Source organism: Martes martes (genome assembly GCF_963455335.1).
Source record: "Martes martes genome assembly, chromosome: X".
In the NCBI taxonomy this organism is placed as follows: Eukaryota; Metazoa; Chordata; class Mammalia; order Carnivora; family Mustelidae; genus Martes; species Martes martes.
Window position 1 is genome coordinate 53,500,950 of NC_137897.1, and position 13,919 is coordinate 53,514,868.

General features: G+C 37.6%; 1 protein-coding gene across 4 annotated transcripts in view; it reads left to right on the forward strand.

Moving 5' to 3' along the window:
* YIPF6 (Yip1 domain family member 6) overlaps positions 1-13,919 on the forward strand; it is a 73,120-nt gene that overhangs the window by 11,383 nt on the left and 47,818 nt on the right. For all 4 annotated transcript variants that reach the window (XR_013966283.1, XR_013966284.1, XM_080794829.1 and 1 more), the window contains exons 2-3: positions 7,483-7,611; positions 8,914-8,992. Coding sequence is in view for 2 of the 4 variants with exons in the window: in XM_080794829.1 (XP_080650955.1) it covers positions 7,483-7,611; positions 8,914-8,992 (208 nt within the window). In the remaining 2 variants the exon portion in view is untranslated. The remainder of the gene's footprint in view (positions 1-7,482; positions 7,612-8,913; positions 8,993-13,919) is intronic.

The window sequence follows — 13,919 nt, forward strand, 5'->3', positions numbered from 1 at the left end:
TTTGTTCCATTTCCTTGAAAAAAATGGATGGGATTTTGATAGGGATTGCATTAAATATGTAGATTGCTTTAGGTAGCATAAACATTGTCACAGTATTTGTTCTTCCAATCCATGAGCATGGAACATTTTTTCATTTCTTTGTGTCTTCCTCAGTTTCCTTCATGAGTACTTATAATTTTCTGAGTATAGATTCTTTGCCTCTTTGGTTAGGTTTATTCTTAGGTATCGTACGGTTTTGGGTGCAGTTGTAAATGGGATTGACTCCTTAATTTCTCTTTCTTCTGTCTTGCTGTTGTTTTATAGAAATGCAACTGATTTCTGTGCATTGCTTTTATATCCTGACACTTTACTGAATTCCTGTACAAGTTCTAGCAGTTTTGGAGTGGAGCCTTTTGGGTTTTCCACATACAGTATCATATCATCTGCAAAGAGTGATAATTTGACTTCTTCTTTGCCAATTTGGATGCCTTTAATTTATTTTTGTTGTCTGATTGCTGAGGCTAGGACTTCTAGTACTGTGTTGAATAGCAGTGGTGATAATGGACATCCCTGCCATGTTCCTGACCTTAGCAGAAAAGCTCTCAGTTATTTCTCCATTGAGAATGATATTTGCGGTGGGTTTTTCATAGATGGCTTGATAATATTAAGGTATGTACCCTCTATCCCTACACTTTGAAGAGTTTTGATCAGGAAGGGATGCTGTACTTTGTCAAATGCTTTTTCAGCATCTATTGAGAGTATGATATGGTTCTTGTTCTTTCTTTTATTAATGTATTGTATCACATTGATAGACTTGTGGCTGTTGAACCAACCTTGCAGCCCTGGAATAAATCCCACTTGGTCATGGTGAATAATCCTTTGAATGTACTGTTGGATCCTATTGGCTAGTATTTTGGTGAGAATTTCCGCATCTGTGTTCATCAAGGATGTTAGTCTGTAATTCTCTTTTTTGGTGGGATCCTTGTCTGGTTTTGGGACCAAGGTGATGCTGGCCTCAAAAAATGAGTTTCGAAGTTTTCCTTCCATTTTTATTTTTTGGAACAGTTTCAGGAGAATAGGAATTAATTCTTCTTTAAATGTTTGGTAGAATTCTCCTGGAAGCCATCTGGCCCTGGACATTAGTTTGTTTGGAGATTTTTGATGACTGTTTCAAACTCCTTACTGGTTATGGGTTCAGGTTTTCTATTTCCTCCTGGTTCAGTTGTGGTAGTTTATATGTCTCTGGGAAAGCATCCATTTCTTCCAGATTGTCAAATTTGTTGGCGTAGAGTTGCTCATATGTTCTTATAATTGTTTGTATTTCTTTGGTGTTGGTTGTAATCTCTCCTCTTTTGTTCATGATTTTATTTATTTGGGTCCTTTCTCTTTTCTTTTTGATAAGTCTGACCAGGGGTTTATCAATCTTATTAATTCTTTCAAAGAACCAGCTCCCAGTTTCTTTGACTTATTCTGTTGTGTTTTTTTGGTTTCTAATTCATTGATTTCTGCTCTGATCTTTATTATTTCTCTTCTCCTGCTGGGTTTAGGCTTTCTTTATTATTCTTTCTCCAGCTCCTTTAGGTGTAGGGTTAGGTTGTGTATTTGAGACTTTTCTTGTTTTTTTTTTAAATATTTTATTTATTTATTTGACAGAGAGAGATCAAAAGTAGGCAGAGACACAGGCAGAGAGAGAGAGAGGAGGAAGCAGGCTCCCCGCTGAGCAGAGAGCCCGATGCGGGGCTTGATCCCAGGACCCTGAGATCATGACCTGAGCCAAAGGCAGAGGCCTTAACCCACTGAGCCACCCAGGCGCCCCCCTTTCTTGTTTCTTGAGAAAGGTTTGTATTGCTATATGTTTTCCTCTCAGGACTGTCTTTGCTGTGTCCCACAGATTTTGAACAGTTGTGTTTTCATTATCATTTGTTTCCATGAACTTTTTTAATTCTTTAATTTCCTGATTGAACCTTTCATTCTTTAGAAGGATGCTGTTTAGTCTCCGTGTATTTGGGTTCTCTCCAAATTTCCTCTTGTGATTGATTTCTAGCTTCAGAGCATTGTGGTCTGAAAATATGCAGGGAATGATCCCAGTCTTTTGGTACCAGTTGAGACCTGATTTGTGACCTAGGATGTAATCTATTCTGGAGAATGTTCCATGTGCACTAGAGAAGAATGTGTATTCTGTTGCTTTGGGATGGAATGTTCTGAATATATCTGTGATGTCCATCTGGTCCAGTGTGTCATTTAAGGCCTTTATTTCCTTGTTGCTCTTTTGCTTGGATGATCTGTTCATTTCAGTGAGGGGAGTGTCAAAGTCCCCTACTATTATTGTATTATTGTCGATGTGTTTCTTTGATTTTATTAATTGGTTTATATAGTTGACTGCTCCCATGTGAGGGGCATAGATATTTAAAATTGTTAGATCTTCTTGTTGGACAGACCCTTTGAGTATGATATAGTTGTCCTTCCTCCTCTCTTGCTGTAGTCTTTGGCTTAAATCTAATTGATCTGATATAAGGATTGCCACCCCAGCTTTCTTTTGATGTCCATTAGCATGGTAAATTGTTTTCCACCCCCTCACTTTAAATCTGGAGGTGTCTTTGGGTCTAAAATGAGTTTCTTGTGTGCAGCATATTGATGGGTTTTGTTTTTTTATCCATTCTGATACCCTGTGTCTTTTGATTGGGGCATTTAGCCCATTTACATTCAGGGTAACTATTGAGAGATATGAATTTAGTGCCATTGTATTGCCTGTAAGGTGACTGTTACTGTATCTTGTCTCTGTTCCTTTCTGATCTATTACTTTTAGGCTCTCTCTTTGCTTAGAGGCCCCCTTTCAGTATTTACTGTAGAGCTGGTTTGGTGTTCACAAATTCTTTCATTTTTTGTTTGTCCTGGAAACCTTTTATCTCTTCTTCTATTTTCAATGATAGCCTAGCTGGATATAGTATTCTTGGCTGCATGTTTTTCTCATTTAGTGCTCTGAATATATCATGCCAGTTCTTTCTGGCCTGCCAGGTGTCTGTGGATAAGTCTGCTGCCAATCTAATATTTTTACCATTGTATGTTACAGACTTCTTGTCCCAGGCTGCTTTCAGGATTTTCTCTTTGTTGCTAAGACTTGTAAATTTTACTATTAGATGATGGGGTGAGGACCTATTCTTATTGATTTTGAGGTGTGTTCTCTGCACCACCTGGATTTTGATGCTTGTTCCCTTTGCCATATTAGGGAAATTCTCTCCAGTAATTCTCTCCAATATACCTTCTGCTCCCCTCTTTCTTCTTCTTCTGGAATCCCAATTATTCTAATGTTGTTTCGTCTTATGGTGTCACTTTTCTCTCGAATTCTCTCCTCGTGGTCCAGTAGTTGTTTGTCTCTCTTTTGCTCTGCTTCTTTATTCTTTGTCATTTGGTCTTCTATATCACTAATTCTTTCTTCTGCCTCATTTCTCCTAGAAGTAAGAGCCTCCATTTTTTAATTGCACCTCATGAATAGCTTTTTTGATTTCAGCTTGGTTAGATTTTAGTTCTTTTATTTCTCCAGAAAGGGCTTTTATTTCTCTGGACAGGGCTTCTCTAATATCTTCCATGCCTTTTTCGAGCCCAGCTAGAACCTTGAGAATCGTCATTCTGAACTCTAGAACTGATGTATTACCAATGTCCATATTGATTAGGTCCCTAGCCTTTGGTACTGCCTCTTGTTCTTTTTTTGTGTGGTGAGTTTTTCTGCCTTGTCATTCTGTCCAGATAATATATGAAGGAGCAGATAAAATACTAAAAGGGTGGCAAAGACCCCATGAAAATGTGCTTTAAGCAAATCAGAAGAGATCTCAAATTGTTGTGGGACAGAAAGGGGGTAAAAAGAAGTTCACACAAAAAAAATTAAAAAAAGAAAACTAATAAAGAAACAATATAAAAAATAAAAAAAAATATATATGTATTATACTGGTGACTAGAACAGGGTCACCCACTTAATTTTGGAGTATTTTGGTCTCTCAGAAGAAACTACCTCTCAAAATTTAAAAAAATGCTAAACATATATAAGGGTAAACACCATGAAGGGATGGAATATGACTATAAAGTGGAAAAAATTTTTTTTTAATTTCTAAAAAAGGAGTTGATAAGGTAAGTAGGTTGGGAGAATAAAGAGAAAGAAAATGGAGAGAATTTGCTCTGGCTGGAGACTAGAACAAGCCTGGTGCTAGATTTAGGGTGTATTTTGATCTATTAGAAGAAGTACCCCAAATTTTTTAGAAGAAAAAACCCTATGTGTGTACAAAAAATAAAGTTAGGTACAATGAAGGATAAAAGATGACTATAGTAATGAAGGTTCAAAAAAAGATTTTTTTTTAATGAAAGGTATTGTTAAGATAAACTAGTTAAAAAATGTTAAAAGAGGAAAGGGTAACAGTTAATCAAATATAGCAGAAGAAAAAAAAATAAAATTAAAAAAATTAACTTTGCAAGACTAAAGAATCATGGGGAGAAAGCCATGAATTCCATGCTTTGCTTTCTCCTCCTCTGGAATTCTGCTGTTCTGCTTGGTAAGTGAACTTGGTCTTGGCTGGATTTCTTGTTGATCCTCTGGGGGAGGGGCTTCTTGTAGTGATTCTCAAGTGTCTTTGCCCGAGGCAGAATTGCACTGCCCTTACCAGGGGCCAGGATAAGTAATCTGCTCGGTTCACTTTTGGGAGCTTTTGTTCCCTGAACGCTTTCTGTAGAGTTCCGGAGGATGGGAATGAAAATGGTGGCCTCCCAATCTCCAGCCCGGAGGAGCCGAGAGCTCGGGGCCCCACTCCTCAGTGCACCCTCAGAGAAAAGAGCCCAATCACTCCCGTCTCCCTGGCCTCTGGCCACGCTCCGAGCTCACCCAGCCTGTGACCAAGCGTCTCTGTCCCTGGCACACAGCTCTGCCTGGGGTCTCTGAACCGCAGATCCCTGAGCTCTTCCAGGGGTGTCTTCCCGGATCTTGTGGGGACCCCGCTCACAGAGCAGTGGCTTGTGCCACGGATCATGGTTCAAGGTAACCCCGAGTTGAGAGCTCACTCCTCGGCTTTGTCACTGTTGCCAGCTTCCCTGCTGTAATACCTGCAAGCTCTGAGACACTCAGACACCCCCGATCCTTCTGTGACCCTGCGGGACCAGAGGCCATGCTGTCCCCGCGTGGGCTTCACCCAGGTTTAGCCTCTGGAGCGATGTCCCTCAGTGGAGCAGACTTTTTATAAGTCCTGATTTAGTGCTCCGTTGCTCCGCCACTTGCCAGGAGCCGGCCCCTCCCCCCCGAGGTCTATCTTCCCGTTGCTTTGGATTCACTTTTCCGCCAGTTCTACCTTTCAGAAAGTGGTCGATTTTCTGTTTCTAGAATTGTAACTCTTCTTCTCTTCGATCTCCTGTTGGATTTGTAGGTGTTTGGAATGATTTGATAAGCTATCTAGCTGATCTCCTGCTACCTGATGTTGTCTCAGCCTGCTATTTCTCCGCCATCTTGACTCCTCCCCTCTGGAAGCACCTTTCTTTCCCTAGATTTTATGCAGGCTGCTTTGTTGCCCTATAACCTCAACTCTTTGATGGGTTCAATAAAAGTTGTGATTTTGTAGTTCATCTAACTTTTTCTCATTCTGTTGGCAGGGTTGGGGGGACAGTATTCTTTCCAGCTTTCTACATCCTAATCACAAGTCAAATTACAGTGTTTTAAAGCCACTTGAAATAGTTGCTCTCTCTGTGGTTGTGAATATTTAATTCATCATACCATAGGTTCATTTGTTTTATTTTTCTATCAGTTTTGAGGACTTCTTTTAAGTTTTAATTTTGTTTCATAATTATGTGAACTATTTATATGATTTCAAGTCATATACATGGAACAACTTGTATTTGAAAAAGTCTAGCCTCTTTCTCTGGCTCTTCTACCTTATTCCTCCCTTTCCTTAATAGGAGACCTCTTAGAAAAAAAATCATATGACTTACATCACACTGCATGGTTTATTTCTTACACATTTCTTACATTTAAAAGATAACATTTGGGATGTCTGGGTGGCTGAGTTGGTGAAGCATCTGCCTTTGGCTCAGGTCATGATCCCAAGGTCTGGCGATCGAATCCCACATCAGGCTCCTTGCTCCGCAGGGAGTCTGCTTCTTCCTCTCCCTCAGCTCCTCATGCTCTTTCTCTGTCAAATAAATAAAATCTTAAAAATAACGTTCAGGTGTGAGAGTGTGTATTTGTATTCTCTCCTTTCGTAGATAAATGGTAGCATATTTTACAAACTTTTCTCCACATTCCTTTTTTATTTAACACTCCATAAATAGTACTTTGAAGATAATCCCATTTCTTTTACAACTGCATAGAACTCTGTTATGTCCATGTCGCATACTTTATTCAAGTAGTCCTCTGTTGATGGGCATATGGGTTATTCTAGGGTTTTTGCTTTTATACGTAGTGTTATAATAAGTAGCTTTGTGTATATGTGTTTTTGTGTTTTTGCCGCTTGTCTTTAGACTCCTAAAAGTGGCATTGCTTAGTCAATGGGTGATCCATGTATAAATTTGCTAGATATTGGCAGATTCATCTTCAGTAGACTGTAGTATTATTTTGCATTCCCACCAGATGTGTGTGAATACCTCACTCCCAGAGTATGCTGTCAAACTGTTGTATTTTTGCCAGTCTTAACAGGGAAAAATTTTTATTACAAGTAGCTTTAATTTGCATTTCTTATTAAAAGTGTGTTTGAGAAGTTATTTTTCATAAGTTCTTTGAGCAACTTTATTCTTACTAAAATTTCAGTGTACTGTCTTGTACTTCATTTACCTGCAACTGCTACCCTTTAAATATTGTGCCTGTTGGGCCAAAATCCATGTGAGAAGGGATTGCTTTTATTTTCTTAGGGACTTGAAGATTTCAGAGTTTTAGTTATACTAATAAAACTTGGCTTTGAACATAAGAGTTTATAAGCTTGCAATCTCATAATTCACTTTGGAAATATTACTTGATCTGGTTTGCTAGGTAACCTGGTAGAAAGAGTAGAGATGAGAATTTATTTTGGTATTTCCTTGTTCTTCCCAGTTTCCCGTTATGCTTCACTTCACGTTCCTTTCTAGCCAGCAGAGGCCACCAGAGCCTACCACAGAGCAAAAGAGCTACAGAATTGTGGCTGTGTGAAGATGTGATTAACAAAAGGTCGCTTTCAGATAGCTTTGCAATCTTGATAGCTTGTGCCATGTGAAGGTTTCATGCTTGAAAGAAAGCAAATATTTGAGGGCAAGAAAGTGTCTATGCCGTTTATTTTGTAATTTTTTCCATCATATGCCATCTCCTTCTTTAATTTAAAAGAAAAAACCATTTGAGAATTTTAGTTGACCACATTGTGTAATGTCTGGTAAACTAATACCTTACTTTAAAAACTGTGTAACACCCCATGAAAAGACCATAGTCCCTACTCACTAGGAAATGATGTCTTTGAAAAATGCTGCAGTTGATTACAGACGTTAATTTTTTCCCCCAACTCTTCTCAGTTTGCAGGCCTTTCTGATATATCGATCTCACAAGACATCCCTGTGGAAGGAGAAATCACCATTCCTATGAGATCTCATATTCGGGAATTTGACAGCTCCACATTAAATGAATCTGTTCAGAATACCATTGTAAGTTAGCCTAGCTGAGAGAACTTCTGTTCAGTATCATGGGATTAAATAACTATAGGACTTCTTTTGTTTGGCTCACTGATTTTCAGTATATCTTATTTATTGAAATTTAAGATTTTCCCTTAGAGAATAACTCGGTACAGCCTTTTTGGAGAGCAGTTTGGCTGTAATGAGTATTAAGAATCTTACAATGTTCAAATATTTTTAAGCTGGTAATTCTGCTCCACGTAGGGTATATGGAATTTTTTAAAAAATATTGTTCAAAATACAGAAGAATATTAATATACAAAGATGTTTATTACAGCATTCCTTATAATAAGGGTAAATTGAACAACAGAAGGGATTTCAGTTAAGTAAATTATGTTGTATCTATGGGATGGAATACTAAACAACTGTTAAAATGTATTTATAAAGAACTGTTAATTACATGAAGAAATTTCTAGGTGAAAAAATTAGGACAGAACTATCTCAACTATATTTTGACAGGTTATATTTGTATTACTGTGCTCTTCCTCAAATGTCTTGATTTTTTTTAAAGTTTTCATTATTTGAAAGAGAGAGAGAGGAGATTGAACAGGGTGGGGGAGGGGGAGAGTGAGAAGGAGAAGCAGACTCCCTGCTGAGCAGGGAGCCCAATAGGGGGCTTGATCCCAGGACTGTAAGATCATTACCTGAGCCACCCAGGTGCTCCTCCGCTGTCTTGATTTTTAAAAATCTTGCTTCTAGGATTCATTTACCAGTTAAATTGGGAATGTTGGAAATTAATTTGTTTTATTCTGTATAATATGGTAGTTAGGGAGCAGGCTAATTGGCCCTTAGAACTTCATCAGTTATGAACTGAAAGTCAGATGCCATGTGTTGCAAAGTAGATTTTAATAGCTACATTATTTTAGTTTCTTTAAGTAACATATTGGTACAGCTATATTTCTCCTTTACAGAGCTTTAAAAATCAAAACAGAACAGGTGGATGTGGTAAAGAGTTAAATGTTGGCTTAAGGAGTTAATTAAAAAGTTAATAGAGCACTGAGTAGTATATAAGACTGATGAATCACTGACCTCTACCTCTGAAACTGATTTTGCATTTTATGTTAATTAATTGAATTTAAGTAAATTAAAAAAAGGAAAAAAGTTAGTAGAAATGCACTACCTTTCTGTTTGTTCGTATAGTGAAGGTGTTAAACTGGAATTGTAGTTCCCAAATTTAGTGAACCTAGGAGGTTAAAATTAATTTGAGCAAATTAAGTGAGGGGACTACTTTGTAACTTGGTCAGGACACTACAAGAAGTTGTTTATGTCTTTCAGATGCGTGATCTAAAAGCTGTTGGGAAAAAATTCATGCATGTTTTGTACCCAAGGAAAAGTAATACTCTCTTGAGAGATTGTAAGTATATAGTTTCTTGAGGATTTGTTGTTTTTCGCTGTACCTTATCAAATACTTTATGTGGCTACATTTCTTTGACAAGAAAACTGGCATTTTGCAGAATGAAAAATATATAAAAGAATATGCAAATGAACATTTTGGAAGAATTTAAACATTTAGAATTGAATTTCAGAGAGTCGAAGATTTTGCCTAATGTATCATCTTCATCAATAAATATAGACAGTATATCTTTTTTTTGTTTTCATTTTATTAATTATTTTTATTAATTATTTTTATAAAGATATAATGTATTATTTGCCCCAGGGGAACAGGTCTGTGAATCATCAGGCTTGCATACTTCACAGCACTCACCAAATCACATACCCTCCCTAATGTCCATAACCCAACCACCCTCTCCATACTCTCTGCCCCCCAGCAACCCTCAGTTTGATTCGTGAGATTTAGAGTCTCTTATGGTTTGTCTCCCTCCCGATCCCATCTTGTTTCATTTTCCCTTCCCTAACCACCATTCTGCCTCTCAAATTCCTCATATCAGAGAGATCACATGGTAATTGTCTTTCTCTGATTTACTTACTTCGCTCAGCATAATACCCTCTAATTCCATCCACATTGTTGCAAATGGCAAGATTTCATTTCTTTTGATGGCTGCATAGTATTCCATTGTGCATATATACCACATCTTTATCCATTCATCTGTGGATGGACATCTAGGTACTTTCCATAATCTGGCTATTGTGGACATTGCTGCTATAAACATTCGTGTGCACATGCCCCTTCGAAATCAACTACATTTGTATCTTTAGGGTAAATACCCAGTAGTGCGATTACTGGGTCATAGGGTAGCTCTATTTTCAACTTTTTTGAGGAACCTCCATGCTGTTTTCCAGAGTGGTTGCACCAGCTTGCATTCCCACCAGCAATATAGGAGGGTTCCCCTTTCTCCATATCCTCTCCAACATCTGTCTTTTCCTGACTTGTTAATTTTAGCCATTCTTACTGGTGTGAGGTGGTATCTCATTTTGGTTTTGATTTGTATTTCCGTGATGCCAAGTGACAGTGAGCATTTTTCCATGTGTCTGTTGTCCATCTGGATGTCTTTGCAGAAATGTCTATTCATGCCCTCTGCCCATTTCTTGATTAGGTTATTTGTTCTTTGGGTGTTGAGTTTGATAAGTTCTTTATAGATTTTTGGATACTAGCCCTTTATCTGATATTTCATTTCTAAATATCTTCTCCCATTCTGTCAGTTGTCTTTTGGTTTTGTTGACTGTTTTCTTTGCTGTGTGCAAAACCTTTTGATCTTGATGAAATCCCAAGAGTTCATCTTTGCCCTTGCTTCCCTTGCCTTTGGCAATGTCTCTAGGATGAAGTTGCTGTGGCTGAGGTCAAAGAGGTTGCTGCCTGTGTTCTCCTCAAGGATTTTGATGGATTCCTTTCTCACATTGAGGTCCTTCATCCATTTTGAGTCTATTTTTGTGTGTGGTGTAAGGAAATGGCCCAGTTTTATTCTTTTGCATGTGGCTGCCCAATTTTCCCAATACCATTTGTTGAAGAGACTGTCTCTTTTCCAATGGACATTCTTTCCTGGTTTGTCGAAGATTAGTTGACCATAGAGTTGAGGGTCCATTTCTGGGCTCTTTATTCTGTTCCATTGATCTATGTGTCTGCTTTTGTGCCAGTACCATACTGTCTTGATGATGACAGCTTTGTAATAGAGCTTGAGGCCTGGAATTGTGATGCCACCAAGTTTGGCTTTCTTTTTCAACATTCCTCTGGCTATTCGGGGTCTTTTCTGGTTCCATATAAATTTTAGGATTATATGTTCCAGTTCTTTGAAAAAATTGATGGTATTTTGACAGGGATTGTATTAAATGTGTAGATTGCTTTAGGTAGCATAAACATCGTCACAACCTTTGTTCTTCCAATCCATGAGCATGGAATATTTTTCCATTTCTTCATGTCTTCCTCAATTTCTTTCATGAGTACACTATAGTATTCTGAGTATAGATCCTTTGCCTCTTTGGTTAGGTTTATTCCTAGGTATCGTACGGTTTTCGGTGCAATTGTAAATGGGAATGACTCCTTAATTTCTCTTTCTTCTGTCTTGCTGTTGTTGTATAGAAATGCAACTGATTTCTGTGCATTGATTTTATATCTTGACATTTCACTGAATTCCTGTACAAGTTCTAGCAGTTTTGGAGTGGAGCCTTTTGGGTTTTCCACATACAGTATCATATCATCTGCAAAGAGTGATAATTTGACTTCTTCTTTGCCGATTTGGATGCCTTTAATTTATTTTTGTTGTCTGATTGCTGAGGCTAGGACTTCTAGTACTGTGTTGAATAGCAGTGGTGATAATGGACATCCCTGCCATGTTCCTGACCTTAGCGGAAAAGCTCTCAGTTATTTCTCCATTGAGAATGATATTTGCGGTGGGTTTTTCATTGATGGCTTGATAATATTAAGGTATGTACCCTCTATCCCTACACTTTGAAGAGTTTTGATCAGGAAGGGATGCTGTACTTTGTCAAATGCTTTTTCAGCATCTATTGAGAGTATGATATGGTTCTTGTTCTTTCTTTTATTAATGTATTGTATCACATTGATAGACTTGTGGCTGTTGAACCAACCTTGCAGCCCTGGAATAAATCCCACTTGGTCATGGTGAATAATCCTTTGAATGTACTGTTGGATCCTATTGGCTAGTATTTTGGTGAGAATTTCCGCATCTGTGTTCATCAAGGATGTTAGTCTGTAATTCTCTTTTTTGGTGGGATCCTTGTCTGGTTTTGGGACCAAGGTGATGCTGGCCTCAAAAAATGAGTTTCGAAGTTTTCCTTCCATTTTTATTTTTTGGAACAGTTTCAGGAGAATAGGAATTAATTCTTCTTTAAATGTTTGGTAGAATTCTCCTGGAAGCCATCTGGCCCTGGACATTAGTTTGTTTGGAGATTTTTGATGACTGTTTCAAACTCCTTACTGGTTATGGGTTCAGGTTTTCTATTTCCTCCTGGTTCAGTTGTGGTAGTTTATATGTCTCTGGGAAAGCATCCATTTCTTCCAGATTGTCAAATTTGTTGGTGTATAGTTGCTCATAATATGTTCTTATAATTGTTTGTATTTCTTTGGTGTTGGTTGTGATCTCTCCTCTTTCATTCATAATTTTATTTATTTGGGTCCTTTCTCTTTTCTTTTTGATAAGTCTGGCCAGGGTTTATCAATCTTATTAATTCTTTCAAAGAACTAGCTCCTTGTTTCGTTGATTTGTTCTACTGTTCTTTTGGTTTCTATTTCATTGATTTCTGCTCTGATCTTTATTATTTCTCTTCTCCTGCTGGGTTTAGGCTTTCTTTGCTGTTCTTTCTGTAGCTACTTTACGTATAGGATTAGGTTGTGTACTTGAGACTTTTCTTATTTCTTGAGAAAGTTTTGTATCACTATATATTTTCTTCTCAGGACTACTTTTGCTGTGTCCCACAGATTTTGAACAGTTGTGTTTTCGTTATCATTTGTTTCCATGAATTTTTTCAATTCTTTTTTAATTTCCTGGCTGAACCATTCATTCGTTAGTAGAATGCTCTTTAGCCTCCATGTATTTCAGTTCTTTCCAACTTTCCTTTTATGATTGCCTTCTAGCTTCAGATCATTGTGGTCTGAAAATATGCAGGGTATGATCCCACTCTTTTGGTACCAGTTGAGACCTGATTTGTGACCCAGGATGTGATCTATTCTGGAGAATGTTCCATGTGCACTAGAGAAGAATGTGTATTCTGTTGCTTTGGGATGGAATGTTCTGAATATATCTGTGATGTCCATCTGGTCCAGTGTGTCATTTAAGGCCTTTATTTCCTTGTTGCTCTTTTGCTTGGATGATCTGTCCATTTCAGTGAGGGGAGTGTTAAAGTCCCCTACTATTATTATATTATTATCAATGTCTGTCTTTGATTTTGTTATTAATTGGTTTATATAGTTGGCTGCTCCCATGTTAGGGGCATAGATATTTAAAATTGTTAGATCTTCTTGTTGGACACTTTGAGTATGATATAGTGTCCTTCCTTATCTCTTATTATAGTCTTTGACTTAAAATCTTTAAATCTTTTTTTTAATTTTTAATCTTGCATTCAGGATTTTCTCTTTGTCACTAAGACTTGTAAATTTTACTATTAGATGACAGGGTGTGGACCTATTCTTACTGATTTTGAGGGAGGTTCTCTGCACCTCCTGGATTTTGATGCTTGTTCCCTTTGCCATATTAGGGAAATTCTCTACAGTAATTCACTCCAATATACCTTCTGCTCCCCTCTTTCTTTCTTCTTCTTCTGGAATCCCAATTATTCTAATGTTGTTTCACTTTATGGTATCACTTATCTCTCGAATTCTCCCCTCGTGGTCCAGTAGTTGTTTGTCTCTCTTTTGCTCAGCTTCTTTATTCTCTATCATTTGGTCTTCTGTATCACTAATTCTCTCTTCTGCCTCATTCATCCTAGCAGTAGGAGCCTCCATTTTTTATTGCACCTCATTAATAGCTTTTTTAATTTCAGCTTGGTTAGATTTTAATTCTTTTATTTCTCCAGAAAGGGCTTTTATTTCTCCAGGCAGGGTTTTTCTAATATCTTCCATGCCTTTTTTGAGCCCGGCTAGCACCTTGAGAATCGTTGTTCTGAACTCTAGTTCTGACTTATTACCAATGTCCATATTGATTAGGTCCCTAGCCATTGGTACTGCCTCTTGTTCTTTTTTCTGTGGTGAGTTTTTCCGCCTTGTCATTTTATCCAGATAAGAATATATGAACAAGAGAATAAAACACTAAAAGTGTGGCAGAGACCCCAGAAAAATGCATGCTAACCAAATCAGAAGAGATCCAAAACCGGCGGGAGAAGAAAGGAGGAAAAAGATAAAAATTAAAAAAAAAATAATAATTTAAAAT